We start from the raw sequence: 26,710 nt of genomic DNA, 5'->3' as shown, positions 1-26,710 counted from the left end.
CAGTTGTTGCATGACTTGGTTACAGGAGACAGACAGAGTGGAGGTGGAGGCAGAGGAGGTTTCAGCAAGTCCTGATGTGGAGGGAGATGAGGTTGTGTCCAGGTCCTTGACTGAGCTGCAGGGTGACAGAGTGGAGGTGTGACAGGAAAGCTGTGGGCTCATGGAGGGTGTGTGGCTAGTTGGGGTTGAAGCAGGAGGTGAGCTAAACCTATTGAAGAACATGTTCAGTTCATTCGCTCTGTCCAGACCTCCATCAGTCTGATCCTCCTTTATCCCGAAGCCAGTGATCTTCTTCATTCCTGACCACACATCCCTCACATTGTTTTCCTGAAGCTTACTTTCCAACTTCTTCCTGTAGTCCTCCTTGCACTTCTTCATTTGTGTTTTAAGTTGTTTTTGTGTGGACTTCAATAACTCCCTGTCTCCATCCCTAAAAGCTTTCTTTTTGATGTTCAGCAGCTTTTTCAGGTCACTGGTGATCCAGGGTTTGTTATTGGGGAAGCACCTCACTGTTCTTGTTGGAACGGTGCTGTCCACACAGAAGTTAATATAATCTGTCACACACTCAGTCAAGGCATTGATGTCATCTCCATGAGGTTCACATAGGACGTTCCAGTCTGTAGCCTCGAAGCATCCTCTCAGAGCATCTTCAGCTTCATTAGACCAGGTTCTAATAGCCTTTCTAATGACTGGTTGTTGCTGAACGATGGGCTTGTAGGAGGAGGAGAGAAGAACTAGGTTATGGTCTGATCTTCCTAAAGGTGGCAGGGCAAAGGAGCTGTATGCATTTTTAATATTTGCATAAAATAAGTCCAACGTTTTGTTTTCTCTGGTGGAGCAGCTGACAAACTGTTGGAAAGTTGGTAGAGTTGCAGAGAGGGAGATGTTGTTAAAATCTCCAGAGATCGCCACAAATGCGTTTGGATGTTGTGTTTGAAGCCTGGCCACTACAGAGTTAATGACATCACAGGCTGCGTCTGGAGCGGTACCAGGTAATATATATACCGCTACCAGAATAATGCATGTGAACTCTCTGGGTAAATAATACGGGCGGAGACTCACAGCTAGCAGTTCAATGTCTCTTTTGCAGATCTTCTCTTTAACAGTGACATGTTCAGGATGACACCAGCGCTGGTTTACCAGCACCGCAATTCCACCTCCCTTCAGCTTCCCGCTGAGTTGTTTATTGCGGTCTGCACGGACCGTCCTGAAGCCGTGTACAGACGCATTACAGTCTGGGATGTGTTCATGCAGCCATGTCTCGGTGAAGCACATAATACTGCACTCTCTGTATTCTTTAAGAGACCTGGTTAGCACCTGAAGTTCATCAATTTTGTTAACTAGCGATCTCACGTTTCCCATAACAACCGTTGGAAGAAACGGTTTGAATCGCCACCGTTTTTCTCTCTGCCTCGCTCCTGCCCTGCATCCTCTTCTCTTTCTTTTCAACTCAGTTGGGATTTGAAGTGTTGTTTCACTGATAATCTTGAGTTTGGAGAGTTTTATCAGTTGATCCCGATGGTAAACAAGTCTCGTTGCCATGGAGACTCACAATAACAAGTCTTGCAAAAAAGAAAAAATATTCAGAAAAATCTCCCGTATAGCACAGCCTCTGACCAGCGCGAAAAAATCTACCCGAACAGACACAGATTGACAGCTGATGTCTTAAAAAGACGGCTATATTGTAAAAAATCACAAGTTAAAAACAGAGCTACTACAATTGCTGCTGCCACCTAGCGGCGCATTCTAGAACGGAATGCTACAAGAGAGACGGTGCTAGCGACAGAAGAGCGATCAGCTGATCGCCGTCAGCCGTCATGATTCACTAGATGGAGAGGAGGAGCACACAAATACCAGAGAGCCACTAGACCAGCCACATTTGCACAGAACGTAGGGGGGAAAAACAGAGTGCGGGTGTGGAACACTTTCAAAGTCCAGCTGTCATAACGGAGGAATGACGGATATATTGGGTTTGTTAATAACACATGCGTTAATTGCATTAAAAATATTAATGCAATTAATTACACAAATTGGTTACTGCCGTTAACACGTTATTTTTAACAGTCCTAATAATTATTTATGTTTTTACATCAATTCAATTCATTTAAATTACTTAAACACATTCAATAATTAACTGAATAAATTTATTACCAATCTTTATTAACTACTGACATATTTAAGTCATTTATTGTATGTTTGATTATTATAAGTTTTTTTGTTTTTATTTATTACTTCATTAAGGACACAGTTAAGTAGTTATTGATAAGAAAATAATGGCACATTTAATGAATTATTACGTGCTGTATTTATGCATTTCATTGTGGCACCTTTCTTCCTCCGTACTTTCATTGATCAAAAATGAGATTCTGCAGAGCACATCATAAAGTCTGAATGATTTCAGAGTAGAAACTTACATGTTTCCTCTCAGAGGCTCTCAGAGCTTTAGCCCCATAGAAAATGAGCGTTGATCCAGAGAGACAGATCCAGAATCTGGTCCACGATGACAACTACAGACAGAAAATATGAAGACAGGCTGAAAGCAGCTCATTCAGTCTTAGCCTGGAATCTGAAGCATCATATTCCACCATACCTTTGGCTTTCGTCCCGCTTTCAGCAATGTTTTCCTCCGCAGGGGTCCTTCAATGGTCACACTGCTGGCTTCGCTGCATCCGTGGTAGGAGTTGGTAGCAGAGAAGCTAAAGAGCAAGTTTAACACTGAGCAGCTGATGCAGGAGCGACACTATTGTATGTGTTGCTGCAAGAGGACACTAAGACATCAAGAGACATGCAGAGACATCTGGAGACATCCAGATGGTAAATGGTATATGGTCTGTACTTATATAGTGCTTTTATCCAAAGCGCTTTACATATACATCACATTCACGCACTGATGACGGAAGCTGCCATGCAAGGCGCTCAACCACGACCCATCAGGATCATTTAGTGATTTGTTGTCTTGCTGAGGGACACCTCAACATGAGCTCGATGGGGCGGGATCGAAACGGCAACCCTTGGGCTACAGGATGACCACTCTACCCACTGAGCCATGCCACCCCATCCAGAGACATTCAGAGACATCCAGAGACATTCAGAGACATCCAGAGACATCCAGAGACATCCAGATGGTAAATGGCCTTTACTTATATAGCGCTTTTATCCAAAGCGCTTTACATATATGTCACATTCACCCATTCACGCACACATTCACACACTGATGGCGGAAGCTGCCATGCAAGGAGCTTAACCACGACCCATCAGGAGCAATTAGGGGTTCGGTGTCTTGCTCAGGGACACCTCGACATGAGCTCTCCGGGCCGGACCGGGATCCAACCGGCAACCCTTGAGCTAGAGGATGACCACTCTACCCACTGAGTCATGCCACCCCATCCAGAGACATCCAGAGATGTCCAGAGACATTCAGAGGCATCCAGAGACATTCAGCGACATCCTGAGACATCCAGAGACATTCAGAGGAATTCAGAGACATCCAGAGACATTCAAAGACATCCAGAAACATTCAGAGACATTCAGCGACATCCAGAGACATTCAGCGTCATTCAGAGACATTCAGAGACATTCGGCGACATCCAGAGACATTCAGCGACATCCAGAGACATTCAGCGACATCCAGAGACATTCAGCGACATCCAGAGACATCCAGAGACATCCAGAGACATTCAGCGACATCCAGAGACATTCAGCGACATTCAGCGACATTCAGAGACATTCAGAGACATCCAGCGACATCCAGAGACATTCAGCGACATTCAGCGACATCCAGAGACATCCAGAGACATTCAGAGACATTCAGAGACATTCAGCGACATCCAGAGACATTCAGCGACATTCAGCGACATTCAGAGACATTCAGAGACATTCAGCGACATTCAGAGACATTCAGAGACATTCAGAGACATTCAGCGACATCCAGAGACATTCAGCGACATTCAGCGACATTCAGAGACATTCAGAGACATTCAGCGACATTCAGAGACATTCAGCGACATCCAGAAACATCCAGCGACATCCAGAAACATCCAGAGACATTCAGACACATTGTATTTCTTCCTCATATGACCGACTGTCTGATGTGGTCATGTATGATCAGAGTTGTGCATTGCTGCATCAAACTGAGCCTACCTCTGTAACCTACCAACATATAAAATAACTAGATGCTTATTTAGCTGCTGAAGTTGAATAAAAAGTCTACTTATTAACTTATTAGTGATGGGATAGCAAACATTAAATATCACTATCAGTCTCTTTAGGTCAACCACATAACTTCATCGTACCTGTAAACACAGTTTCGGCTCCGGTGGGAGTTGTGGTGAGGAACCTTCCAGTTGGGCCCCAGTGTTGCGTACATGCGGCCCCTGTTTATCACATCATCAGTCAGTTTACAGCTTCATGGGATTAATACGATGGTTAGTAGAATGAAAGTGAACCTGCTTCTCACAGTTCACATTATTTTACTTTTATGTTAGATTTTTTTCCTTTGTCAGGATAAACTTAGGAATAAAATATGTTTAATTTCATACTAGCAACACCATAAACACTGATGTCATAACAAATATGCTGGAAACAAATTAGTTAAGCACATTATCAAGACAATTTCAAACAAAGTTTACAAATGATAAATAACAATATTCAATATTTATATGGAATTTCTATTCTAAACAAAGTCTGATGTTCAGAGATAAAGAAACCTTGAATATTACCAACTAACAACGGTCCATAGGTGGCATGTTCCTTCAGGAGTCTCATTTAATCTGTCTGATTAAGTAACTAAACAAAACAGGAAGCCCAGCTTAGTAAAATAAAATAAAATGAAATGAAATAAAATAAATCAGTAACTGTACACAGTTGGACTGTAAGGGTCAAAATGAGTGTACAGTGTCGAACTGCATGATATAAATTTTCAAATAAAGTTTTTTCACAAATTACAGGGTCGTTTAAAAAAAAAAAAATACTTCTGAGTTGTTTTTCTATTTGAATAAAAATGAAAATTATTATTCATTAATCTATTATATAATTTATTTATTCATTTATTTATTATTTAAACTATTTTTGTTTAGAAACTATTAATTAATTTATTTATTCATGCATTAATCTATTTATTAATTGATCTTTCTATTTGTTTATTCATTCATTTATAGAAAATTTTAAGTTGAGAAATGTTCTAGAAAAAAATAATGACTTTCAGTTGAATCTTTTTCAGTCCTACTGCCCTCAGCGTGTTCTTTAAACTGTTCATTCCCTTTAATGACGATGATGATGGTAAATGTTCTAATTTCAGTGAAACATAAACCCTAAAAGGTTAAATGAAGAATAAGTTTCACCTCTCCATTCCTGGGGAAAGTTCCTCCCTGAATGAGCTTTCACTGCTGCCTGTCAGGGGAAAATAAAGGAAAACACTATCAGCAGAAAATGAACATAGAATATAGTATGACAGTAAATAGAAACAAAAACAGAATTTTATTTTTTTTTAAAAGGAATCTCAGCCATTTAAAAAATGGAGTCTGAGAAGCAGCTTACCGGTAAACATAAAGACTTTAATGCAGAGAAAACAGCATTGTATCATACCGCGAGGACTTACCTAGCGATAGCCCGTTGGACACGGACGTACTATGAGGATCGTTCCTGACTGGACTCTGAGACTCTAAGAAGCTGTCATCCAGCAGGTGTCGAGCTTTCTCTACAGTGAACGTGGCGCTCCTGCTCTCCAGCATGCCGTACTGACACATCATGCTGTGGATGAGACCACCCAGCGTTAGATGGCCAGAAAACACACACCTGGAACACGTTACACACATCCAACGTTTCTAAAAGACTTTTGCTTCAACCTAACTTGCGGTTTCAGTTTGTATCACATTAGTCAGAAAAGCCAAGCTTCAAGCCAGGACACATCCTGTATAACACACAGTACAAAATCTCTGTTATTGATCTAAGAAATCTATCCATCCATCCATCCATTGTATGCCGCTTATCGGGAGTTGGGGAAACCCAGACTTTCCTCTCCCCGGCCACATTCACCAGCTCATCCGGGGGGATCCCGAGGCGTTCCCAGACCAGCCGAGAGATGTGGTCTGTCCAGCATGTCCTGGGTCTTCCACAGGGCCTCTCTCTGGTGGGACGTGCCCGGAACACCTCACCAGGAAGGCGTCCAGGAGGCATCCTAACCAGATGCCCGAGCCACCTCATCTGGTTCCTCTCGATGTGGAGGAGCAGCGATTCTACTCGGAGCCCCTCCCGGATCATCGAGCTTCTCACTCTATCTCTAAGGGAGAGCCCGGCCACCCTGTGGAAAAAATGCATTTTGGCTGCTTGTATTCGTGATCTTGTTCTTTCGGTCACTACCCACAGCTTGTGACCAAAGGTGAGGGTAGGAACAAAGATCGACTGGTAAAATGAGAGCCTTGCCTTTTGGCTCAGCTCCCTCTTCACCACAACAGACCGATGCAGAGTCCGCATCACTGCAGACGCCGCACCTATCCGCCTGTTGATCTCCCGCTCCATCCTTCCCTCATTCGTGAACAAGACCCCGAGATACGTGAACTCCTCCATTTGGGGCAGGACCTAATTGCCGACCCGGAGAGAGCACTCGACCATTTTCCGGCTGAGGACCATGGTCTCAGATTTGGAGGTGCTGATTTTCATTCCAGCCGCTTCACACTTGGCTGCGGATCGCTCCAGTGAGAGCTGAAGATCACGGCCCAGTGAAGCCAACAGAACCACATCATCCACAAGGAGCAGAGACCCGATCCTGAGGCCACCCAACCGGATCCCCTCAACACCTTGGCTGCGCCTAGAAATTCTGTCCATAAAGGTTATGAACAGAATCGGTGACAAAGGACAGCCTTGGCGGAGTCCAACCCTCACCGTAATGATTCTGATTTACTGCTGGCAATGCGGACCAAGCTCTGACACCGGTCGTACAGGGACCAGACAGCTCGAACAAGGGGGTCTGGCACTCCATACTCCCGGAATACCCCCCCCCCATAGGAGTCCCCGGGGGACACGGTCAAACACCTTCTCCAAGTCCACAAAGCACATGTAGACTGGTTGAGCGAACTCCCATGCCCCCTCCAAGACCCTGAAGAGAGTGTAAAGCTGATCCACTGTTCCACAACCGGGACCTCATACACCACATATGTCAAACTGGTCCGGCAAAGGGCCGTGTGGCTGCAGGTTTTTGTTCCAACCAAGCAGCAGCACACCAGATTTGACTGATTCAATCAACTGATCTCAGTCTTCAGACAGCTGATTGGTCAAACTGTGTGCTCTTGGCTGGCTGGAACAAAAACCTGCAGCCACACGGCCCTTTGCTGGACCAGTTTGACATGCCTGTCATACACCCTTGGAGCCCTGCCATTGAGGAGCTTTTTAACCACCTCAGCCCCAGAGATGGTAGAGCCAACACCAGGGTTCCCAGACTCTGCTTCCTCATCGGAAGACGTGTTGGTGGGATTGAGAAGGTCTTCAAAGTATTCCCTCCACCGCCTCACAACGTCCCGAGTTGAGGTCAGCAGCCCCCCCCCCAAAAAGATACCACTCGGATTTAGATCAGGGGGGCCATTCCTCCCAATCACGCCCCTCCAGGTCTCGCTGTCATTGCCCACGTGGGCATTGAACTCCCCCAGCAGAACGAGGGAGTCCCCAGAAGAAGTGCCCTCCAACACCCCCTCCAAGGACTCCAAAAAGGGTGGGTACTCTGAACTGCTGTTTGGTGCATACGTACAAACAACAGTAAGGACCCACCCGAAGGTGGAGGGAGGCAAACCTTTTACCCACTGGGGTAAACCTCAACGTACAGGAGCCAAGTCAGGGGGCAATGAGCCCATACCTGCTCGGCGCCTCTCACTGGGAGCAACTCCAGAATGGAGGAGGGTCCAGCCCCTCTCAAGGGCAGTGGTTCCAGAACCCAAGCTGTGCGTTGAGGTGAGTCCGACTATGTCTAGCTGGAATTGCTCAACCTCGTGCACCAGCTCAGGCTCCTTCCCCGCCAGAGAGGTGACATTCCATGTCCCTAGAGCTAGCTTCTGCAGTCGAGGATCAGACCGCCAGGGTCCCCGGCTTTGGCAGCCACCCAGCTCACACTGCACCCGACCCCTATGGCCCCTCCTGCAGGTGGTGGCCCACGGGACTGGGGACCCATGTGACAGTTTCGGGCTGAGCCTGGCCACCAAGCGCTCGCCTCCATGCCCCCCAGTGACCCATGTCTGGGCAAGGGAAACAGTTGTGATGCAGCATTGTATTGCAATACTAGCGTTTCACCTTCTAGGTTATACATGCACCATGTTTGTGATATTTTACGCAAATGTTAAATAACAATATGTCAGCAGATGATGTGGTGGAGGATTTTAGCACAATAAGTTTCCTCCTAACTTCGGTTCTGGCTTCATGCTGCTGTTAACTACTTTCTACCCACATCATGTCTTGGCTGGGCTGCAGGTCACAGATGGAAATCCCAACATAACATTTTAACCGTAACACTGACAAAATGTTACTGCCTCTACTTTCACCTTCTTTGGTTCTGGACTCTCAATTCATCCAGGTTTCAGGTGATGTCATCTGGTTTAATTTATAATGAGTCAAACATCCAGGTATGAAGATGATCTGTGTTAATTGTATTGAATTAAACTATTATAGTTTATAAGCTTAAATTTATATCTTATTGAAATATTTATTACATGATTATTAAATAGTTATTTTTCTATTTTCTCATGTACACCATGGAGTGTCTCAGAGAAGATGTTAGAAAAGTTCTTATGAAGAGATGCATACACTTCCTCTCTATCCTCCATAAGGAAAAGTTAGAGTGAACCCATATCATCCAGATTCATCCAGATCCAGAAAAAAGAAACAAACTTAAACAGTCCAACTCTGCAATTCAGTAAACCTTAGCTCAGTTCAGGGCTGCATGGTGTTGAGGTGGTGTTCTCCCCGTCCATGTAAATTTCACAAATTTTCACAATTAGCTTTACTCAGACTTTTAGGTTTAAGTTTTTAACAAGTGTTTAGGAGCACAAAATCTGTCACACCTGGAGACTGACCCGCATGATTCCAGATCAGAACATTGCAGCCATGGACCAGAAGGACCTTACAGTGGGCGAGGCCTACTTCAAGCTCAAGGAACATCAGTGTCAGATCGCACCATCTGTCCTTGTTTGAGCCAAAGTGGACTTAATGGGAGACGACCAAGGAGGAACCATTGTTGAAAACAAACCATAAAAAGCCAAACTACATGTTGACAAGACACAAAGCTTCTGGGAGAATGTCCTATGGACAGATGAGACACAAATGGAACTTTTTGCCAAGGCACATCAGCTCTATGTTTCCAGATGGAAAAATGAAGCATATGAAGAAAAGAACACCGTCCCTACTGTGGAACATGGAGGAGGCTCTGTTATGTTCTGGGCTGCTTTGCTGCATCTGGTACAGGGTGTCTTGAATCTGTGCAGGTACAATGAAATCTCAAGACTATCAAGGGATTCTAGAGAGAAATGTGCTGGCCAGTGTCAGAAAGTTTGGTCTCAGTCGCAGGTCAAGGGTCTTTCAACAGGACAATGACCATAAACACAGCTAAAAACACCAAGAATGGCTAAGAGGAAAACATGGACTATTCTAAAGTGGCTTCTATGAGCCCTGACCTAAATCCTACTGAGCATCTTTGGAAGGAGCTGAAACATGGCGTCTGGAAAAGGCTCCCTTCAAACCTGAGACAACTGGAGCAGTTTGCTTATGAGGAGTGGACCAAAATACCTGCTGAGAGGTGCAGAAGTCTCACTGACAGTTACAGGAATCGTTGGATTGCAGTGGTTGCCTCAAAAGGTTGTTCAACAAAATATTAAGTTAAGGAATTAATTTTTTTAATAATTCTGTTGAAGCATGGTTGAAAAGCAACGTCTGACTTTCATTGGTTAAATTTCATAGAATTTTTATTTATTTTTACTTTTATCAGATTCAAGTTATTTCTGGGACCATTGTCAGTTTTTCTTTCATTAACTGAAGGGTACCAACACTTTTTCCATGTCTGTATGATCAGCTGTGTGTTTTTTAAAATTGCAAGGTTATATACTTGGGAGGGTGAAAACTTTTTTTAATGTGCCAAAATAGTTTTTATATGTAAAGTATTTGTGCTACTTTTTGTATGAAACATGCTTTATAAATAAAATTTACAAGGCATCCCCCCCGGCCCCCCAAAACAGATGCTTTCAAGGTAAAAGCACTACAGATACAACAGGGTCCTATTGCTCTTTAGCACTTAAGCCCAACTTTGAAATGATGAGGAGGAAATGCGGTTGTTTCCATGGTTACCAACAGATTTCCCATATTCTAATTCAAACAGACTTAACTGTTGAGGTTTCAACCTTTTGATAAATATATAAATCAAATCTTGAACTTAACATCAACCATGACTCACTTGTTTCCCAGACTATGGCTTTTCCTATGATGGGAGGGAGGAGGCGTGGGAATATGAACACCCACAGATGCGTCAGGGCAGGTGGGCCTTCGGTTATACCTGATGGAGGCAGACACCTCAGACAGATCTGAAACAAAAGGAAATTCATCAGCTAAAGTTGAGTAATAGAAAACAATGATTACTCCAGGGTTAGAAAAAAAAAATCAGCTCAATAAACGTTAATAAGTGATCAGAGTTTAATCAGCTGCAGATGTGTCTGAATTGTTTTTACTTTTTGGTTTGTTTTCCAGCCTCTCAGAAAACATTTGTACCTACAAAACCAAAGAAAAGAAAAAGTCCCATGTACGACCACCAGTGGTCCCTTCTGAACAGCCAGGATTCCCAGAAACATTGATGTGAGCATTTAAATCAGCATCCGCTCCCAGAATGACCAACTCAGAACTCACTGATATAAATCATGTTAACTATACCCCTATGTCTTTGTATACTCATCATTTTGTTTTCTGATAAGGAAAATAGTTTGTCATCACTAGATCCACATCCACTGAAAAATCGTTGTTACCGTTACATTTACGCACAAATAAACAAACATGTGTCTAATGATGAGGAGGGAGGAAAATAAAAAGGTACATTCCTTGGAGGATTATTTCTTCATGTCTCATAGTCACAAGACCAAATAACAGATAAAGAGTCACCTTTGTTCAGAACAGAATATCCAGAGGATGACATAGAAGACTCCTCAAATTAAAAACCTAATTATGTATAATTCTGTAAATCTCATTATTCCTTCCTGTAGGTGCTCCTAATGATTGTGTGCTTTGTTTCCTTACAGAGGCTGTAGCATGGTTTTTTTTTTGTTTCTTTACAGGTGTAGCAGCTGGTTGTCTGGTTTTTCTGTTTTTGTTTTTTATTGTACATCCGTTGTCATTTTCTAGTTTTTGTACTTGGGCTCAATATAAAGTCAAAGTCAAATAATTTCAGTTTGTGTTTGTAAATCAAGTTTGTTATTGTGTAAAAAAACAAAAAATCTGCTCAAAAAATTAACGTTGGCGAATGTGCAGAAAAAGATTTGCATGGTTGTAAAAAATATTTATATTTGTGGAATGACAGAAGTTCTTTTGCAAACATCCTGTCCAAAGATGTCCAAGACTCTGGTGCAGATGGACATGAAGCTGTCTGCTCTTTGATTGGACCGTTTGATAAGTCACCATCCAATCAGACACAAGTAAAAAGACAAGGGACAAAATTCGCAACAACAACCTCAGAGTCTCGCACGCAGTTTTGTACTTCGCATCTGTGGACAGGATGTTTGCAGGTGTGTTGAAGCAGGTGTAGCAGATTCCAGCATCTCCAAAGGAAAGATTGGAACTTTTGTTTAATCCTGACTGAATTAAACATTTGATAGATTTTCCTCCTTACAGACAGGACATTTCTCCTCCTAGCGAAAGTGGGGATCTGACTGGTAAAAACCAGGACTCAGAGATTTATGACATGGCTCCAGTTCCACAGGTCAACAAAGGTCAGCTCTCCAACCTGGACTGTGGGAGTCCTTCTCAAGTCATTTTCAAGATCTGGAAAGTTTCTGAAATAAATTTTCAGTGCAACTACAAATCTGTCATGATTTGCCTCACAAAGAACTAAACACTTTATGGATTTCAGATGGAACTCGTCACCTGGAACCTCCTTCCTTCAAAACTTGTGTTTTTCTTCTAACTGATAAGCCTAAACTCTACAGGGTCAACCCCTAATGGAAACCAGGACATCTGGATACACCAAGAAATGTTTATCTTCCACATGTGTTTATCTTTTTTAAAGTATAACCTTCATTCTATTTTATTGGGAGATTGTCTTTTACAGTGTGCTATTCATGGTTTCATAATGTTTCATTTAAGACTTTAATAACTTGAACATACAGGTATATTCACAAAATGTTTAATTTATAGATAATCTTACAAAGTGATCAGAGTTTCACACAGACAGCCACGTCTGTTATCTGAGCTGACCATCAAAGTCCTGATCAATCATTGGTCAAAATAATCAACACCTCCTTCTGTGGGGGCGTTCCCACATCACTTTCTTGAAACTTGAACAAAGAAATTAGTTTTGGGTTCAGTTTACTTGTGGCATCTTTTGGTGCTATCCGGAAGATGCCCATCTTCCAGATAGACATCTTTTTCTGACACAAAGCCACTTACTGAAGTCTCTCCAGGGCAAGATAAGGTCGGAGAACTAAGCTCGCAGTGATGTAAAACTATCGTCAGATACCAAAGTTTGGGCCTGCATTCAAGATACATGATCGATTTTGTTTCTTTCGGACTGATTAACTCCGTTTAGTTCATGCCTTTTTCAGTTGATGCTTCTATTTTTAGTTATGTTTTTATCTTTTGGATTTTTAATACTGATCCTAAATTGTGATCTTTCATTTGGATAACTGGTTAACTCAGGCTGACAAACGCTTCAGAACCAGTTGTACAGAGTTTTTGTTTTGGACTGATCTTGTGCCTTACCACCTCAAGCCATTCACTGTCCACCATCTGCGACATCACAGAGCCTTCAGACACAAACATATGAACCATCATGTGGGACAAACCTCCTTTCTCCTTGGAAGCTGCGAGTCAGAGCTACCAACTACTCGGGCCTCCCCTGGAGCTGAGAGTCACCACAACGGTCGTAAGTCGCCTCTGGTCCGAACGGAACCAGACTGGTCCTGCCCGGGTGCTCCTCTGTTTGTCTGTTCAAGGAATGGCTGGTGTGTTGTCTAGACTGGTTCTTAGTGAAGTAGTTTTTACATCTTAGTTAAACCTCCAGCTTAAACAGATGAGATTAATTTCTCCTCTTTTCTTTTTAGGATTCAGAGATTCTTTTTCAGTTTCCTTAAACATTAGTTTGATTAACACCACAGGTGTTAATTCACTCTTCCACAAATTTCCACCAAACATTGGTCTGAAATAAGATTTTGGTTTGAACACCATATTCTGCATTTCACAATGTTTGATTTATTTTCCTATTTAAATCCTCTGTAAATAATTTCATGTGACATTTATGCATGATTAGAGTAATAATAAATATTTCATATTTATTGTAACCTAAAATTAATAATTAATATTTTTATGTAATTATTAAAATTAATAATTTTATAATGTTTAATGATGCTAAATCATTACACAGGAATATATTGAAAACTTGCTGGATTGTGGCCCTCGTAGGACTGTAGCTCAGCACTGTCTCCTGACAGTCTGCCCACCTTCCTCAATGGTATTATCCCAGTCTGTGACAGACCGCAGGGCGTGATCATTAAAAGAAAGCTTCTGATGTGTGCAAGTTCATGAATGAGAAATCACTACCCCAGTACAGTCTGGTACTCAGGAGGTTACCTACCAGGAAACAGACCTGATGTGTGTGTACAGCTGACCTGGCAGCAGGTTTTCAGGATTTTCAGACACTGTTTTTATCTGCTCAGTTCATATTAACATTTGAAAGTGTTTTATAAACAGATATGTTTTTCCAGAGGGAACAAACCACTAGCAGACCACAGCAGTGCAACTCCACCACACAGCTATGCATCTTACCTGCCAGGTCTTCCTTAGAAGAAGTGATGCGAGGGGAACTGTCACCAGGTTCAATCTTAAGAGAAAGTCTGAAAAACAAACACATTGGCTCATTTCTGCTGTCTGATGAACAGGAAACCTGTGACTAACCGTTTGTGAAGGAACACCAGTCCAAATCTTATCTAACCCTGATTTCCAGAAAATGGAATAATCCTGTTTTCACAACAGAAAACATTTAAAATGCTGAAGACTTAAATCAGAATGTTTGTCAAAAATTTTCCTTCCCATATTCTGAAATAATTACAACCTATTTGGAGTTATGATGGCTGCAGAGTTAATCTAGAACAGGGATCACCAGCTCCGGACCTCCTGGGCTGCAGGTAGATGTTTCCCTGCTGCAACACACCTGACTCAAATCAGTGGGTTATTTACAGGCTTGTGCAGAACTTTCCATTTAAGTGAGGTGTGTTGTAGGGAAACATCCAAAACCTGTGGGACTGGAGTTAGAGATCCCTGATCTAGAGGTACCCACGATTAAGAATCAAGTGGAAATGATCAGGTCAGAGCTGCTTTAAAAGGGCAAAGCCTTTAAGAAGCAAAGATAGACCGAGGTTCAGAATCTGCTGAATGACTTGTTCACAAACAACCAGTTTCTAATATTTAAAATTTTAGACTTTAAAAATTTTAATTATTTACTGTAATGTATACTGTTTAAAATAAAACAGTGAAAATCATCAAAAGATTGAATGTGGAGGAATCTCTGTGCGTGTGGGACAAGGCTTAATGTCAGTGTGGGATGTGGGGGATGCTCAGGCAGCACTGCATTAAAAGCAGACATGAGTCTCTACTGGAAACCACTGCATGGATTCATGAAGGCTTCCAGAAACCACCGTCTGTGAACACAGTTCACCCTGAAATCCACAAATGCAGGTTAAAGCTCCATCATGCAAAGAAAAAGCCAGATGTGAACAGGATCCAGAACCAGCTTCTTCCATCTTCTCTGGACCAAATCTCATTTAAAATGGTCTGAGGCAAAGTGGAAACCTGGATGAAGATGTGAACTAGTTTGTGGAAAGCATGGACGGCGTGTCCTGCAGACTAAAGAGGAGAGGGAGCATCCAGCTTGTTATCAGTGGACAGGTGAAAAGCTGCATCTCTGATGGGATGGGGCTGCATTAGTGCCTATGGCGTGGGCAGCTTCCACATCTGTGAAGCTCCATCAATGCTGAAAATGAAGTATTTTCAAGTATCTGGAAAAACAAACACTAATAAATATACTAACGCAGACAATGCTGCTGTTTGAAGAACTAACTCCCTGTTAGGAAGATTAACTTCCACGTTTCCACACACATCAAAACAGCAGTCAGTAAATTCTTGGTCAGTGGATCTCATAGCTTGGAGGCCAGTAATGTCACTCTTATAAGACTATTTAACTTTTTTATGCACTGACGTATAACTTACTTGAAGTTGTCATCCTCTACAAACTTCTGGAGCTCCTCAATGTAGCGAACTGACAACAAATACTTCTGGACATGTGGAAGGGTCACCAAGTAGTCTGGAGGGGAGAAAAAACACTTTCCAACAAATATTCATGATATTAGATTTTAAGGTGTGTTTGGCAGAATCGGGATTGTTAACTTACCAGTCATCGTAAAATAGATTAAAAGAATTATAATTTTCATTCATTATTTCTTGGGTCAGGCTTTAAAGAATTAAAAATCCCAGGAGGTTGTCACCCTTACCAACTATTTGAGTCTGACTTTAATGACACTTGGCCGGGTCCATTGGATCAGTAAAACAACTTACAGCTTTGGGAAAAAACATTAGAAAACATTTCATCAGGTCTTAATCTTTTCTGGGTTCAAGTTTTGTGAAAAAAAAAAAAAAGAAAAAAAAAAGTGGAAACATGGAAATAGTTTCTGTTGTGTGTTTGTTTCAATAACAATATTTTTTCTCCTGAAAGCAAAAACTTGAGAGAACGATGAGATGAAAAGGTTTGGTCACTGTTTATCTGTGTGTTATTTCTACAAAGTTCTGTTAGTAATAAATTCTGCTTTCTTCTTCTGGTCGACCTTTATGCTGCTACATCTATTCATACATTCATTTTACATCATTTTACCTCCCAATCTGACAGCTGCTACAGACTGGTTTATACTGGGATTAAAAGCTGCTACAGACTGGTTTATACTGGGATTAAAAGCTGCTACAGACTAGTTTATACTGGGATTAAAAGCTCCAGCTACTACACACTGGTTTATACTGGGATTAAAAGCTTCAGCTTCTACACACTGGTTTATACTGGGATTAAAAGCTTCAGCTTCTACACACTGGTTTATACTGGGATTAAAAGCTCCAGCTTCTACACACTGGTTTATACTGGGATTAAAAGCTCCAGCTACTACACACTGGTTTATACTGGGATTAAAAGCTTCAGCTTCTACACACTGGTTTATACTGGGATTAAAAGCTCCAGCTTCTACAGACTGGTTTATACTGGGATTAAAAGCTCCAGCTACTACACACTGGTTTATACTGGGATTAAAAGCTTCAGCTTCTACACACTGGTTTATACTGGGATTAAAAGCTCCAGCTTCTACAGACTGGTTTATACTGGGATTAAAAGCGCCAGCTTTTACAGACTGGTTTATACTGGGATTAAAAGCGCCAGCTTCTACAGACTGGTTTATACTGGGATTAAAAGCTCCAGCTTCTACAGACTGGTTTATACTGGGATTAAAAGCTTCAGCTTCTACAGACTGGTTTACACTGGGATTAAAAGCGCCAGCTTCTACAGACTGGTTTATACTGGGATTAAAAGCTCCAGCTTCTACAGACTGGTTTATACTGGGATTAAAAGCTCCAGCTTCTACAGACTGGTTTATACTGGAATTAAAAGCTTCAGCTGCTACAGACTGGTTTATACTGGGATTAAAAGCTTCAGCTTCTACAGACTGGTTTATACTGGAATTAAAAGCTCCAGCTTCTACAGACTGGTTTATACTGGAATTAAAAGCTCCAGCTTCTACAGACTGGTTTATACTGGGATTAAAAGCTCCAGCTTCTACAGACTGGTTTATACTGGAATTAAAAGCTCCAGCTTCTACAGACTGGTTTATACTGGGATTAAAAGCTTTAGCTGCTACAGACTGGTTGTAGGAGCCATAAAATATGTTTGAAGTAATGAGCACTGGGTGGATGATTTGTTTACATTGGTTGTCATGGTGATTCGCAGCATGGGGTCACGTGGATGCGGTAGGTGATGGGAGGAACGGTTAAGAAGGAGTTGTCAGTCAGTCACAGGTGGTTTTGCCAGAGAGAGGAGGGCTGGGTAGCCGTAATTTTTGTTGACCGCTGAAACTTATTTGGAAAAACTTGTACGCTAACACGCTGAGCTGGATAGACCAATGTATATGTAAAGTCTATAAAAGATCACATGTTAAGTCAAACAAGTGGATTGCTGCATCCTGCAAATAAAGAAAGATTCTCAATAAAGGAAATAACGCATCAGGAGGAAGAGCGTTTTTATTTCGGACATGGACGGCGCGTCAAACAAATAGACAGAACCCATCCTTTTGCCTCAATAGTGACTGTGGAAGTCACTACATCTTTAGTCAACAAAAAACGGCATTCAACGAGAGAATCATCACAGGCAGCGTCATATCAAAGGAACCAGGAAGACGCCAAGTAAGTGCAGTGGATCTGAATGAAACCGCGCGCAAAGCGGCCACACCCGACACAGTCATAAGGAGCGCAGGTAAGCCATACCTGTAGAAGTCTGTGTGTGAAAAGCAAGCCACATCTCATATTCGCTTAAGTTCCTCTGGGGAGGTATTGAATGGAACGAATGCTGGTTATGCTCGATGTTTTGTGCTGGCTCCGTTCCTTGACGTCTGCACTTTCTCTCTTTAATGTGCTGCTTGGATGATGTTTAAAAGGACAATTAAGATGCCGCTCTGTGGAATGGAATTTTGTTTGTTGTTGCACACAGTGAATGCAATTATTCAATGAAAAATTGAAAATAATAAAAAATAAATCAATAAAGAAAAAAGAAAGAGTCATGAGTCAAACAGGTGGTGCAGCCTTTACTTCTGATATGGATTTTGGAGAAAAAAGAGAAAGCAAACTCACTGAAAAGGCCTTGCTGAATAAAATTGAAAAATTACAAAATGACCGCAAAAGTGTTGTAAACAAAATAAAAGGACTGATACCAAAAATTAAAGAACTCATGAAACAAAATGAAAAGCTTGGAGAAATAAAACAGTACACAGTGGATTTAAAGGCCTTGTGTGAGAAGGCTTCTCATTTACACAATGATCTGCTGCCTCTGATACCTGAGGAAGAAATCATAAAACAAAAGGAATGGTTTTCAAGTATCATGACATACAGCAATACATTTCTAAAGGACACAATAAAATGGATAAATGAGAGGGAACAAAACCCAGCTGTTTCACCAAAGCAAGTGGATTTAATTGAAGGAAATGAAATCAAGAAAACAAATATCTCATCAAACACCGTTATGGAAAAGGAGGACGATATTAAGCCAAGTGACAGTGTTTCAAATGTTGGAAGTCATAACACCTCTTCATCAAGATCTTCAACTTCTTCTGTGCGTTTGATGGTGTAATGGAAAATTTATTCATATACCCTTATAGTTTGTAGGTTACACTTTGTATGTCTGTGTATTTAGATAAGAACTCCTTCTCACACCTTCCCCCCTCTCTCATCCCCTTTGTATGTCTGTGTATTTAGATAAGAACTCCTTCTCACACTTTCCCCCCCCTTTCTCATCCCCCCAACAGATGTTGAGAGTTTAATGAGCTTCCTCCTTTGCACCCTTCACTCCGTAACATTTGTTAACAGCTATGTGAGAAATTTAAAACAATGACCTCCTACTGTGATGTTATCAGCTCATGCCTGGTATATTAACTAAGCTCACTTGTATCTGGCAGACTCTCGCAGACAAACTCCTTTGACTGTGTGACTCTCATTGCCGGCCGGCTCTTAATAAAACTACTTTGTTCGATTCTCACTTAGTGTGTGATCTTTGATAACTAAAAATTCCACAACAATTTGGCGTCACGAACAGGATATCTTGAGTGACTGACCGGAGGACCAGAACCCGTGATTGATCATCCTGAAGGATACTTCAGCCCCTGGGTCAGCCTTAACCATCAGGGGACGGCGGAGGAACTCCGTTCAGGCACCACTGATATCCAGAACGAAGTCTGCGTGTGGAGCAGCATCCAGAATCACACACGGTGAGAAGTTTTCATATCAGACTCCCATTTACTGCTCCTTTTCGCAGGGTCCCGCTATCTTGTGAGGCAAGGTAGATTACTATTCTATTGCGGTAGAGTAGAGTTAGTCCGGCACTGAGGTGAAAACTTCGGTGGTAATAATAGGCGTTTTAGTCAATTTTTGTGCCTGAGTTTGGGCTCCTCGAAGAAGAAAAATCCAGCAAGGAGACGTCCTAGCTGCATAATGGGAAACACAGCTGTGACGGGGAAGGAGAGTAAATGGGACTCCCAAATTTTAAGAGATATGAAAAAGAAATATGGACCTGACTGTACGGACTGCATGACTTACTGGACAGAGAAATATGGTTTTCCAGAGAACGGGAGTTTGAGTAGAAAGGAATTAGATAAGTTGAATGAGGAAGCACAGAAGGACTGGAATGAGAAAAAGAAGAAGAAAAAAATCAAGGCAACGGACGTAGAGAAGTGGGAACGGCATAATAAATGCATTGAAATGTGGAAGAATGAGAGTGAATGTAGGGTTAGGAAAGCTAATACGAAAGAAATGGGTGGGGGATTAGATATGACTGGAGATATAGGAAACAGGAGGGATAATGCATCCCTGTCTAGTGCACCTCCACCATATAATAATAATTTAGGGCATTCACAACCCTCTCCATATCGTTCACTGCAGGAACGATTACAGGCGCTGAAGGTGGATCCAGATCTGGACTCCTGTCCCCCGGTGTTACAACAGCCCCAGCAGCCTCAGCAGCGTCATCCAGAGGACCGACGGAGAGATGAGACATCGGGTCCCGCTGACTCCAACCATGGCCAAGCTACAGGGGGAACCGAAAGACCGTCAGCAGACATGACCAGCCCTTCACGTACCAAGTCCGGGAAGATCTACGGACCGGAGGTGTCAGCAACCTCCCCTTTCTACAAATTTGGACAGACTGCAAAGGGCCTATTTTTGGGACAAAATACTGCTGAAGGTGAAGACACTGAGGTTTTTAGTGCCCCCATGGTGGAAGTATCAGGACCCACCGGCCCCATATTGGTTTATCGCCCTTGGTCCCCCTCTGAAATCATGGAACATGCTAAAAATCTTCCTGACCCCACTGAAGATGGTGAGAAAGCTAGCGAGGAGTGGAGAGCTTTCTGCCGTGAACACCGCCCCACTGGACTTGAACTGAGAAAAATTCTTGCTAAAATGCTCACTGCTAGTGATCTGGCTAAGATCCGTCCCCACCTCCCTCCTGATGACACCGGCCTGAAAAATCCAAACTGGGACGATGAGCCGAACCGACCTTACAGAGAAGCCATCACCACACTCTGTGATGGCATAAAGACTGTGTTCCCTAATCGAGGAAGCCTGGCTGCCCTGAGAAATCTGATACAGGGCCCAGATGAGCGCATGGAGACTTTTCTACACCGCTGTGAAACTGTTTTCACCAGACACTCTGGCTTGGAGCGCCCTGCAGGAGACCTGGGGAACACTCCAGGACCATGGGAACGCCTTCTCTGTCAGACCATCATTGAAGGTATGAACAGAGATATGTTGGAAGTGGTGAAGAGACAGTATGTGGGGATGAGACATGAGACCAGACTAGCTCAGCTTCAACGTCAAGCAAAACACGCACAAGATGTCATGGATGAAAACAAGAAAAAAGCTGAATCCAAGAAAGAAAAACAGATGTCAACAGCCCTGACTCTGTTCACCTCCCAAAATCAGCCACAATCCAATAGAGATAGGAGAGGCAGAGGAAGGGGCAGAGGAAGACGAGAGAGGGGCGGCAACCAACAACAGCGTGGGGCATGTTATCGCTGTGACAAATATGGACACTGGAAGGATAACTGCCCACAACGACATGGGCCGTGTCATCGCTGTGGCCAATATGGACACTGGAAGGATAACTGCCCTCAGGATAATGGGCCCACCCACCAGAAGGAATACCAGCAGGCTGACTGAGGGGCGGACCCGGGAGACAGGACTCCAGAGGAGCTTTTTTCTCCACCCACCACAGTTTTCGCTGCAGCAACTGTTGAGGGAAGTGAAATGCACACACACACATACACACACACATACACTCATTTAGCTGCTATAGCTTATAAACGTTTTCCTTTGTTTACATTGTCTGTAAATAATCAACCAGTTTCTTTTATGGTTGACAGTGGTGCAACTCACTCAGTTCTTAAGACAGGCACCCTAAATCCCACACCACCACTCAGTGGTAAGACTGTTATTTCTGTGTCTGCTGGAGGCCATCATGACAAAGAAAAATTCACGGTACCTTTAACCTGCTCAGTACAAGGTGAGCATCCATTTACACATTCCTTTCTTTTGTCCAAAGTTTGTCCTGTAAATTTACTGGGCCGTGATCTGATGTGCAAACTGGGAATTCAGATTTCCTCTGGGTCTCAGGGGCTGACCATATCATGTTCATCTTCTGACACTGAGGAAAAAGATTTAATGATGGTTAAATATAACCCAAGAGCTCCCTGCTATGCTTATCAGTGGAAAATGGGAAGCTCCCCTCTTTCTTCACACTGGCTGTCCCTCTGCAGAGCCAGAGTCTCCCCTGGGGCAGAGGTGATGGGGGAGAGGGAATTACATTGCACATCCTACATCTGTCCTGATGGGCCAGATCAGCAGTATGAAAAAATCTTTTTTAGGGACTGCTCTGACAAACTGACTGTGACATGTATGTTTTGGAATGAAAGTATGTGTGTTTTGTCTGTCTCACTAACCTCTGACCAACAGAAGTTGTTTAAACTTCACACACACCCACACGTGTCTCTTTCCAAGTCCCACTCGACTGAGTGGAAGGATTTGGGCCCCTTTGTTGCTACTGCTCTCAGAGAGTCTCAGTGGCAATCCACTCATGACTCAGCAGTTTTGTTTTCTCCAAGGCTGGGTGTGTTTAAGCAGAGCATGCTCTCTGTGATTCATTGCCAGAAAAGTGTTCAGTTGGTAGATGATGATTTTCTGACATGTTTATCTGCTGACTCACCCTTGCCACCTGTTCCCCCAGCCCTCTCTCAGGTTCCCTCTGATTTGTGGGCTACCTCTCCCCATGATGTGGGCCTGGTTAAGAACTGCCCCCCAGTAATCATCACTCCGAAATCTGACTACCGCCCCTGCCAGAAGCAATATCCTCTCAAACCTGAAGCTTTGGAGGGTATTACACCTGTCTTCAATTCACATCTTAGGAGTGGTATTGTTGTTTCTTGTCCAAATTCACCTGTTCGCACTCCTATTTTCCCAATCATGAAACCACGTAAACCACCAGCCAAACCTGACTGGCGTTTTGTCCAAGATCTCCAAGCTGTCAATAAAGCAGTTATTTCACGGGCCCCTATGATGCCCAACCCCCACACCATCGTGTCGCAGATTCCTCCTACTGCTACACATTTCTCCGTGATAGATCTGGCAAATGCTTTTACGTCTGTTCCTGTTCATCCAGACAGCCAATTCTGGTTCGCTTTTGAGTTCAATGGGAAACCATACACTTGGACCCGGCTTCCCCAGGGGTACTGTGAGTCCCCCACAATCTACAATGAGGTACTAAGAGATTCTCTTTCTTCTTTGCAGCTTCCACAGGGCGTAGTTTTATTAACTTACGTTGATGACCTTCTGCTCTGCTGTCCTTCTGCCTCCTTGTGTGAGGAAGCCACACTGGCCCTCCTCCTCCATCTTCATTCTGAGGGTCATAAAGCCAGTCTGCGTAAACTACAGTTCTGCCAGCCTCAAGTCATCTTTCTAGGGCATCACATTTCTGCCACCACCAAGGCCCTGACCCCTAAACGGATTGAGGCCATTCAGAAAGCACCAAAACCTGTTACCAAGAAACAGCTGATGTCATTTCTAGGTATGGTAGGGTTTTGTCGGGCCTTTATTCCACATTTTTCTGAACTTGAGGCCCCCCTGACTTCCTGTATACATGGTAAGAATCTATCTGCTCATGACCATTTCTTCTGGACCCCGGAGGCTGAGCAGGCTTTCCTGTCTGTGAAACAAGCGCTGTGTTCTGCTCCAGCCCTGGCTCTGCCAGACCCAGCCAAACCTTTCTTTCAGTTTGTTGATGAAAAACATGGTTTCATGTCTTCTGTTCTCCTTCAACAGCACGGCTCTCACAAGCGCCCGGTGGCCTATTACTCTTCCAAGCTCGACTCTGTTGCTGCGGGGCTTCCTGGCTGTCTGAGAGCTGTGCCTGCATGTGAGAAGGCTGTACTTGCATCACGTGACATTGTGGGATACAGTGAACTAACTGTTTTTGTTCCTCATTCTGTATCCATCATTTTGCTCGAACAAAAGACTTCTCATCTGTCTGCAGCTAGATGGCTGAGATACACCACAGTTCTTCTCGATATGCCTAACATCACTATGAAACGGTGTACATCACTTAACCCTGCCACTCTTCTTCCTACCGCAGAAGATGGTGTTCATCACTGTTGTGAGACTGTTCTGTCTGAAATCTGCACTCCGAGACCAGATTTATCTGATGAGCCTCTTCTTAACTCTGATCTCATTCTTTTTTGTGATGGCTCCTCCTTCAGAGACCATTCTGGTAAGAACAGAGTGGGTTTTGCTGTCTGTGATGAGCATCAGGTTCTCTTCTCTGGCTCCCTCCCTTCACAATTCTCTGCTCAGACAGCTGAACTTGTTGCTCTCACTGAGGCCTGTAAATTCGCACAAGGTAAGTCCCTGACTGTGTATACCGATTCGCGTTACGCCTTTGGTGTAGTTCATGACTTTGGTGCGTTGTGGCGTCACCGTAATTTTTTGAAATCTGATGGTAAGCCTATTTTGAACTCCACACAGGTTGCGGCTCTCCTTGACGCTATTCTTCTTCCTTCAGATGTCGCTGTAGTGAAATGTCAAGCTCACACTAATGACACTTCCTCTGTTGCCCGTGGCAACGCCTTGGCCGACCAGACTGCTAAGCAGGCAGCTCTGTCAGCCTCGCCGCACATTCTCACCTCTTCTCCTCTCACAGAAGAGGATCACTCTCCTCCCTGTTCTCTGCAGGACATCCAGTCTTTTTCTACTCCAGAGGAACGCTCTGTCTGGAAGGCTAACTCCTGCACCCCTGATTCTGCAGGTGTATGGCGCTCTGTTGATGGAAAACCTTGCCTTCCTCGCCATTTCTTCCCCTGGTTTGCTAAGTTGTCACATGGGTTGGACCATGTGTCAAAAGGGGGGATGGTATCTTCCACAACATCTCTGTGGTTCACAAAAGGCTTCACTGTGGTGGCTGAAAATTACTGCAAAAAATGTTTGATCTGTGCAGGCTATAACACCGCCCGCCCTCTTGCCTGCCCTCCAGCTGGTCATACACCACCTAATCAGCCTTTTGATCATTTGATGATGGATTTCATTGAGTTAACACCTGCAGAAGGTAAGAAATATTGTCTAGTTATGGTAGACATGTGGTCAAAGTGGGTTGAAGCTTTTCCAGCAAAGCATGCCACAAGTTCAGTCGTGGCTAAGGCTCTGGTGACCGAAATCATTCCAAGATGGGGGATTCCAGTTAAGGTCTCATCTGACAATGGTTCACACTTTGTAAATGCGGCCCTGAAAGAGGTAAGTGGACTATTGGGGTTCCAGCTTAAGACTCATTGTGCTTATCACCCGCAATCAGGCGGAGCAATTGAAAGAGAGAACGCCACTTTAAAAGGTAAGTTGGCTAAATGTTGTGAAGAAACAGGACTGTCTTGGCCAAAAGCCCTCCCACTCATTCTTATGCACATGAGAATGAGGAAACGTGCCCGGACAAATCTTAGTCCATTTGAGATTCTGTTTGGCAGACCTCCCTACACTGGTCTGGATCCTCCAGGACTCTCCGTGTCTACCACATACTGTGAAAGTAACATGCTTGCTTATTGTCAAAATCTGTCCAAAGTTCTCTCACAGGTGCAGAGTGTGGTGAAAGAGGCCCTGCCACGCCCAGCATCAGATCTGCTTCACTCCTTGGTTCCGGGAGATTGGATCTTGGTTCGAGAGACGAGGAGAAAGCACTGGCGGTCTAAAAGGTGGCTGGGTCCCTTCCAGGTCCTGTTGGTCACTCATACAGCCGTGAAGGTCGCTGAAAGGTCCACGTGGATTCACGCGTCCCACTGTAGAAGGTTTCAAAGTACCCCAACTCCAGCTGACCTCTCAACCACAGGGCAGAATAATCCCTGAGGTCAGCCCCGTGTGAGATGGTCCATTCTCCACGGGACAACATGAAGTACACCCAGACTGCCGTGAGGGGATGGTCGTGCGTCATCCTCTTCATCCTTATCACCTCCCTCCTCTGGTACCTGGATCCAACCGGACCTCACCTGACACAACGCACCCCAGCTTCGTCCCAACCCGCCAGACGACTGCAGGGGACAGAAGCACCCTCCCTCAGGAGGCACCGCCGAGATAACCACATCCTTCAGCATCATGATCACACTGAGAATCTTTGGTGGCAAGTTGCCAATTTGTCTGCTCATAAATTGACAAATGACAGTTGCTATGTTTGTGGACTGGTGCCGCATGCCACACCCACTCAATCAGTTTTTATTCCATATCCAGTCCCTTTGAATACCACTTTGTGGACTCTGATCATGGGTAATAGATTACACCCTAGGAACATTACTTGGCCACACCAGCGCCCTCCCCTCTCCTGGAGGAGACCAGCTGAGTTTTCCAGCAACACAAACTCCACTTGTGTTTCATCCAGAACTGTCTTCCGCTTAAGGGATCGTACAAATCCATATTCTTCTCCACCTCTTTGTTTTCAGCGAAATGGGACAGATGCACTATTCTTTTTAGGACACACTCTAGGTTGTCAGCGTATCATTTCAGCCTCATGTATATCCTCACCTTGCCCCAAACGCTCTGACCCGTTCACTTTAAATCCTCGTGATTTATTCCCTGATAGTTCTCCCTCTACAGAGTGGGCCTCAGGAGTCGTTGTGTTTAACCTTACAGCTCTCTTACCTTTTCCTGACCTTCCTATGTACAATAATTCTGTTCTTAACACCATTTGGTCTTATATCCCATCAGATACCGGCTTTGGATGTCCTCAGAACATGGTTTGGACATGTGGCAGACACTCTTATATTTACCTTCCTGTCAATTGGTCTGGAACATGTTATCTGGCTTATCTGCTCCCTGATGTCTCTGCGTTTACTCTAACCCCAAATGGTACATTGCGGCCTTTTCCCGAACCCTTTCATCACCCCCATCGTGTTAAACGCGGTATCTTCTCTCCACAGATGAAAGGATTTATGATGGCTTTGCCCTGGTGGGGGGTTGGGGAACTAGCATGGACTGTGGAAGATCTATCAATCTCTTTGGAAAATTTAACCTCTCTGGTGGATTCTGGGTTTAGCTTGCTGCAAAAGGAAGTCCAAGCCTTGAGAATAATGTCCCTACAAAACCGGATGGCCCTCGATTTTCTACTAGCTGCACAAGGTGGCACTTGCGCTCTGATTGGAGATCAATGTTGTACTTTTGTCCCTGATACATC

At 43.7% G+C, this 26,710-nt stretch overlaps 1 protein-coding gene across 2 annotated transcripts in view; it reads right to left on the bottom strand.

Annotated features, from left to right (window-relative positions):
- ralgps1 (Ral GEF with PH domain and SH3 binding motif 1) overlaps positions 1 to 26,710 on the bottom strand; it is a 54,533-nt gene that overhangs the window by 7,981 nt on the left and 19,842 nt on the right. For both annotated transcript variants that reach the window (XR_006008431.1, XM_041969518.1), the window contains exons 10-17: positions 15,433 to 15,526; positions 13,993 to 14,060; positions 10,424 to 10,550; positions 5,597 to 5,748; positions 5,340 to 5,388; positions 4,293 to 4,373; positions 2,591 to 2,696; positions 2,415 to 2,507 (exon numbers count right to left, since the gene is read on the bottom strand). Coding sequence is in view for 1 of the 2 variants with exons in the window: in XM_041969518.1 (XP_041825452.1) it covers positions 2,415 to 2,507; positions 2,591 to 2,696; positions 4,293 to 4,373; positions 5,340 to 5,388; positions 5,597 to 5,748; positions 10,424 to 10,550; positions 13,993 to 14,060; positions 15,433 to 15,526 (770 nt within the window). In the remaining variant the exon portion in view is untranslated. The remainder of the gene's footprint in view (positions 1 to 2,414; positions 2,508 to 2,590; positions 2,697 to 4,292; positions 4,374 to 5,339; positions 5,389 to 5,596; positions 5,749 to 10,423; positions 10,551 to 13,992; positions 14,061 to 15,432; positions 15,527 to 26,710) is intronic.

The sequence above is a fragment of the Melanotaenia boesemani genome, chromosome 19 (genome assembly GCF_017639745.1).
Source record: "Melanotaenia boesemani isolate fMelBoe1 chromosome 19, fMelBoe1.pri, whole genome shotgun sequence".
NCBI lineage: Eukaryota > Metazoa > Chordata > Actinopteri > Atheriniformes > Melanotaeniidae > Melanotaenia > Melanotaenia boesemani.
Note: the sequence above shows the minus strand (reverse complement) of the source record. Positions and strands in the feature narration are given on the sequence as shown.